Source organism: Pteropus vampyrus, unplaced genomic scaffold (assembly GCF_000151845.1).
Source record: "Pteropus vampyrus isolate Shadow unplaced genomic scaffold, Pvam_2.0 Scaffold4, whole genome shotgun sequence".
Taxonomy (NCBI): domain Eukaryota; kingdom Metazoa; phylum Chordata; class Mammalia; order Chiroptera; family Pteropodidae; genus Pteropus; species Pteropus vampyrus.
In genome coordinates, this window is record NW_011888785.1 from 4044961 (window position 1) to 4052158 (window position 7198).

General features: G+C 35.8%; 1 protein-coding gene across 1 annotated transcript in view; it reads right to left on the minus strand.

Moving 5' to 3' along the window:
* The window catches only part of LRRC72 (leucine rich repeat containing 72), a 39174-nt gene that overhangs the window by 12688 nt on the left and 19288 nt on the right, over positions 1-7198 (minus strand). Inside the window, exon 5 of the mRNA XM_011364546.2 lies at positions 27-116. Coding sequence (XP_011362848.2) covers positions 27-116 — 90 coding nt within the window. The remainder of the gene's footprint in view (positions 1-26; positions 117-7198) is intronic.

Sequence of the window (7198 nt, forward strand, 5' to 3'; positions counted from 1 at the left end):
ATTTCTCTATAAGAAAGAGGTCTTACGATTTCTGTCAAGCAACTCTACTCCTGGAAGGTGGTAGATTATATATAAACGATACAGGTTGTATTGGCAGAAAGGGTTTTGGTAGAGACCTGCAAAGAAAGAATTTAAATTAAGATGTCAGATTTCAAAACTAGTTTCACTTATCACTCAATAAAATATAGAAAATTACACGATTAATATAAAACACAGAGACATGTAAAGCTCTGCTTCACAGACCAAGCAAACCCTTCCTTATTCAGGGCAGTACTTTTCCTGTTAAATTCGTTCATTCAACAAATATTTTCTGAGTGCTTGCTATCTATTAGGAACTGTGCTAAGTGCCAGGGACAGATCATTGACCGGAATATCTGCCACAAAAGAGAAAAGGTTTAACATGTCCACAAGTTAATTAGTAAAGGAAGAACTACATGTCAGCTCTATGGGGGTCTTGATGCTGGTATTTATTAAAGTACTTGTTCACTCGTTCTCTTCTTCAAGCGGTTACAGGTTGCCTGTGTGGAGATGGACGGAGATGTGGTATATTGTTCTAATATAGTTTTCTTCCTCCACTTCGCACCATTGTGCATAGGTCAGAATAGGTAAATGCCAGCAGCAGCTTCAGATCTCAGCAGGAGCAGAGCTGAGTAGCTGTTGACGTCTGCCTCTGGCCAGGGATACCTGATGAACCATGCTGGCGAATATAGTGGCTGCAGATGGGAGGCACGTAGAATTTAGAAGAGATCCTGGCACTTCTGATGTCACATCCCTTAGGCATCAGCATGTAGGACATTTTAAAAAAACATTCAACTAGAAGTTGTGAGGGTTTTATTTCCACAGAAAAGGTAATATATTTTCCTTGTTCCTCCTTTTATAATATTAAACAGGTTTTTTTTCAATACAATGTGAAAAAAACTTGTATGATTTCCATAAAAGTTTTATTTTTCCAAAAGTTTATATTTCCATGGATTCTGCCTACATGCAATTTCTGGAAAATATATCTAGTGAGGAGAACCACTAGATGGCAGTAGCAGAAAGAGCTCCAGCTATTGTACAACTACCCTCTTTCAACAATGAGGCTCTTTTTATTGTACGTGTTAAATTTAAGAGAAGTGCTGTAGCATTCGACTAAAATACAAACAGGCTTGATAAAAGCATGAAAATATTAAGCATTAGAAACCTAGGGAAAAACCTGATTCATATTTATAAAAATCAGTTTGCCTAAAGAAGATGGGGGTTTAAAAGACAACAAACTAGATAAAAACTGAAAAAGTTAATCATCTGGATGTTTTCTCTGTGTGTAATAAAAAATTCTGAAATTTATTGTATAAGCAGAAAATTTTCTGGCTAATAAACTCATTACATATAGTTATTCCCTGTGGAAAACATGAGTTTTGGAGGGATTTACAGCAGGCAGTGGAAGACACCTGAGGAATCATGAACAAAAGAAAAGCATAAAAGAAAATGTAGAGCCAGGAGCAACAAAGAAATTTAAAAGAAAGGAAATATGTATGTATTGGGGGAAATGAGAGGAAAAATGAAATGGATATTTTTCAAGATTTTTTAAGTGAGGGCAAAACTGGTTTGAATTTTAATCTTAAAAGAAAGAATTTTTAAAGCAGTTACAAATAATTATAAGACAGAATAGAACAAATGCATATTAAACCAGTTGTAAGGGTAGATTTAAAAATATCCGCAGGGATCAGGCATTGTAGTTTGGGCCAGAAAGAAAAGAGAAAAGGACACCCATTAAGGATATAAAAAAGCAAATACAATTGTTTTTAATGAGAGTTGAGGAAGGAGAATAAGTCACAAATTCTTTAGTGCAGAAGTCTGCTCTGTGGTTACTATCTTGGAGAATCACATCTGATAGATACCTCACAACCCTATCATACATTATAGCCACTGGGAGTAGAGTGCCTCTGCATATGATATTAATGGAAAATGTACCAACATCTTTCAGTCAGTCACATTTATTTTTGGTATACCCTTTATATTCTCTTTCCCCTGTGAGAACATTACTATTTCATTTCTTTTCTTCACTTTTTCTCCTAATGCTTAGTTAACATCTTTATGTAAATTAAAAAACTTCTAGCTTCAGCTAAACAGAACACCAAATTGGGATTCACTACTATTATATTAGTTATTAAGAAGATGTCTCAATACTAAAAACCCCATGTGCTTATTATGGTTCAACATTCATTTCGTTATAAAGTAAAATCTAAGTGACAGCAAATCTGAAAACTCGGCTATTAAGCCCAGCCTCTGCCTAAATTAACTTAAAAAAAAAATAGGGAGAATTAAATAATTTGAAAGGCATTTCATCTTTATTATTCTTCACTTTCTTCCTCACTCTTAAATTTTAGAAGGAAGCAATCTTATTTTTAACCGTCTTTTTTTTCCCTCCTTCTATACTACTAAGCATCTCACATTTTGGATTTATGAGTTTTGGATTGATGCTACTAAAATTACTATAAATTAAGTTTCTAAGATATGAAACTGGTTTCCTGTGTCTGAAAGTTCTGAAAGCGTTCCATGATGTATGGGTGCATTCCTTTGGAAACTATGAAGCAAAATTGCTTATACTTTCACTTTCAATAGGTTAATACTATTTAATCCACCTTCCCTCTAGGCTACTTAAAGAGTACACCGCAGTGGCGCCAGCACTGTCTTGCTTATCTTAATTTGGGATTCTGAGTCTAAGCAATTTACATTTACCCAATAATATATCAAAATGTCTCTACTAGCTCACTGTACAAGCTTGAGTTACATGAGTCACATGTGTGAATCTACTTATTATTGAAACGGGAGAAGAAAAAAATATAGTCATCTAAATAATTGGCTCCGGTTAATTTGTTTTATAAAACTTTGAAGCAAAATTTAAAATCATTTAAAGGAACCCCAATGTTTTTGAGACCACCTTTGAAGAACATCGATGTCATTAATAATGTACTAATATATTCATTTTAATAGATCGGGAAAATGATAGAGAGAAGCTTTAGCAATTATATTCTGTGCCTGTACAGAACAGCTTGGGGAAGGAAGTTCAGATGTCAATGATCAGACACGAAGATTTCGAGATTTTGGCTCAAGATTACTTAGGAAGATCAGGATCTCCACGATTATCACCATCTTACTTCAACTAAAATCATTTCTGATTTTTAAAAGGCAAACTTGGACTGAAGCAGGGGATGAAGAGAATAGAGGGGTCAGAATATTCTCTTCTTCGGGACAAACAGCAGTGAAAGACCTAGTTGACTCTTTTTATTTGGGTGGCTTGTTCTGTTTCGTTGTCTCAGAGGGATGGTCCCACCTTGAGGGGCATTTCAGGTAAAGAGGCTCAAATAAAGAGCCATTGAGATCATTTTTGCATGCCTCTTCATTCTCTGGCTATTTGCAGTCTGCAGGGGACTGCAGCCCAATGAGGAAGGGTAAAAAACATTTAAGAGCAGAACCTATAAAATATGGAGACCCTCTCTTGAAAGGGACACTCCTGATCTCCGGTGGTGAATCCTTATAGCTCTGCCAGGAGCAAGTCTTAAAAATTACACAATGTAGAAGTTTTAGTATAGTTCTCCATAGTGGAGCTTAATGAAACGAAGAGAAAATTTGACAGAAATGAGGAGACTAAAAGTTGAGGAGCGGGAAAGTGTTAAGTATTTCGTTGCTGTTGGTAGTGGTGGTGTTTTTTCTCTCTGTGCTGGGAAAGAGGCAGGGAGACTGAATGTCAGCGAAAGTCATCAGCCAGGACTTTGACAAATGTAGATCCCAGAAAAGGTAATATATTTTCCTTGTTCCTCCTTTTATAATATTAAACAGGTTTTTTTTCAATACAATGTGAAAAAAACTTGTATGATTTCCATAAAAGTTTTATTTTTCCAAAAGTTTATATTTCCATGGATTCTGCCTACATGCAATTTCTGGAAAATATATCTAGTGAGGAGAACCACTAGATGGCAGTAGCAGAAAGAGCTCCAGCTATTGTACAACTACCCTCTTTCAACAATGAGGCTCTTTTTATTGTACGTGTTAAATTTAAGAGAAGTGCTGTAGCATTCGACTAAAATACAAACAGGCTTGATAAAAGCATGAAAATATTAAGCATTAGAAACCTAGGGAAAAACCTGATTCATATTTATAAAAATCAGTTTGCCTAAAGAAGATGGGGGTTTAAAAGGCAACAAACTAGATAAAAACTGAAAAAGTTAATCATCTGGATGTTTTCTCTGTGTGTAATAAAAAATTCTGAAATTTACTGTATAAGCAGAAAATTTTCTGGCTAATAAACTCATTACATATAGTTATTCCCTGTGGAAAACATGAGTTTTGGAGGGATTTACAGCAGGCAGTGGAAGACACCTGAGGAATCATGAACAAAAGAAAAGCATAAAAGAAAATGTAGAGCCAGGAGCAACAAAGAAATTTAAAAGAAAGGAAATATGTATGTATTGGGGGAAATGAGAGGAAAAATGAAATGGATATTTTTCAAGATTTTTTAAGTGAGGGCAAAACTGGTTTGAATTTTAATCTTAAAAGAAAGAATTTTTAAAGCAGTTACAAATAATTATAAGACAGAATAGAACAAATGCATATTAAACCAGTTGTAAGGGTAGATTTAAAAATATCCGCAGGGATCAGGCATTGTAGTTTGGGCCAGAAAGAAAAGAGAAAAGGACACCCATTAAGGGTATAAAAGCAAATACAATTGTTTTTAATGAGAGTTTAGGAAGGAGAATAAGTCACAAATTCTTTAGTGCAGAAGTCAGCTCTGTGGTTACTATCTTGGAGAATCACATCTGATAGATACCTCACAACCCTATCATACATTATAGCCACTGGGAGTAGAGTGCCTCTGCATATGATATTAATGGAAAATGTACCAACATCTTTCAGTCAGTCACATTTATTTTTGGTATACCCTTTATATTCTCTTTCCCCTGTGAGAACATTACTATTTCATTTCTTTTCTTCACTTTTTCTCCTAATGCTTAGTTAACATCTTTATGTAAATTAAAAAACTTCTAGCTTCAGCTAAACAGAACACCAAATTGGGATTCACTACTATTATATTAGTTATTAAGAAGATGTCTCAATACTAAAAACCCCATGTGCTTATTATGGTTCAACATTCATTTCGTTATAAAGTAAAATCTAAGTGACAGCAAATCTGAAAACTCGGCTATTAAGCCCAGCCTCTGCCTAAATTAACTTAAAAAAAAAATAGGGAGAATTAAATAATTTGAAAGGCATTTCATCTTTATTATTCTTCACTTTCTTCCTCACTCTTAAATTTTAGAAGGAAGCAATCTTATTTTTAACCGTCTTTTTTTTCCCTCCTTCTATACTACTAAGCATCTCACATTTTGGATTTATGAGTTTTGGATTGATGCTACTAAAATTACTATAAATTAAGTTTCTAAGATATGAAACTGGTTTCCTGTGTCTGAAAGTTCTGAAAGCGTTCCATGATGTATGGGTGCATTCCTTTGGAAACTATGAAGCAAAATTGCTTATACTTTCACTTTCAATAGGTTAATACTATTTAATCCACCTTCCCTCTAGGCTACTTAAAGAGTACACCGCAGTGGCGCCAGCACTGTCTTGCTTATCTTAATTTGGGATTCTGAGTCTAAGCAATTTACATTTACCCAATAATATATCAAAATGTCTCTACTAGCTCACTGTACAAGCTTGAGTTACATGAGTCACATGTGTGAATCTACTTATTATTGAAACAGGAGAAGAAAAAAATATAGTCATCTAAATAATTGGCTCCGGTTAATTTGTTTTATAAAACTTTGAAGCAAAATTTAAAATCATTTAAAGGAACCCCAATGTTTTTGAGACCACCTTTGAAGAACATCGATGTCATTAATAATGTACTAATATATTCATTTTAATAGATCGGGAAAATGATAGAGAGAAGCTTTAGCAATTATATTCTGTGCCTGTACAGAACAGCTTGGGGAAGGAAGTTCAGATGTCAATGATCAGACACGAAGATTTCGAGATTTTGGCTCAAGATTACTTAGGAAGATCAGGATCTCCACGATTATCACCATCTTACTTCAACTAAAATCATTTCTGATTTTTAAAAGGCAAACTTGGACTGAAGCAGGGGATGAAGAGAATAGAGGGGTCAGAATATTCTCTTCTTCGGGACAAACAGCAGTGAAAGACCTAGTTGACTCTTTTTATTTGGGTGGCTTGTTCTGTTTCGTTGTCTCAGAGGGATGGTCCCACCTTGAGGGGCATTTCAGGTAAAGAGGCTCAAATAAAGAGCCATTGAGATCATTTTTGCATGCCTCTTCATTCTCTGGCTATTTGCAGTCTGCAGGGGACTGCAGCCCAATGAGGAAGGGTAAAAAACATTTAAGAGCAGAACCTATAAAATATGGAGACCCTCTCTTGAAAGGGACACTCCTGATCTCCGGTGGTGAATCCTTATAGCTCTGCCAGGAGCAAGTCTTAAAAATTACACAATGTAGAAGTTTTAGTATAGTTCTCCATAGTGGAGCTTAATGAAACGAAGAGAAAATTTGACAGAAATGAGGAGACTAAAAATTGAGGAGCGGGAAAGTGTTAAGTATTTCGTTGCTGTTGGTAGTGGTGGTGTTTTTTCTCTCTGTGCTGGGAAAGAGGCAGGGAGACTGAATGTCAGCGAAAGTCATCAGCCAGGACTTTGACAAATGTAGATCCTGATGTAGAGTTCGGAGGAGGGAAGGGCGGAGGAAAATGGAGCTGAGGAGGGTGTGGAAAGGTAGACTGCCTGGAGAGGAGAGGTGGGGCCCTCCTGACTCAGCCTGGAAGTCAGGAATTCTCGTTTCCAGGACCTCACACTCTGCAGCTGGTTTTAGGCCTCCCTGCAGCTTCCAGCTATGTGTCTCCTGGGCAATCTCTTGGCAATTCTCCTCATAAATGCCAGTGGAGGGTGCAATGCTGAAATGGATTAGAGGTTTACCTCCAGGCAATTTTCTCACCCTCTGAAGAACTTGTAACTGAAATGGAATAATGATAACACTTTAGCATTTTACATGGTTTTACAACTTGAAAAGACAAAAATTTTAACATTTCAAAATACATGAACTTCTCATTTTAGTTAATGAGCTGAATCTAATCTGTGATTGCAAATGAGGCTCATAGAAATTTAATCTGAGGACATTACTGCACTATTTGTAGTCTAGCAAATGCAAAC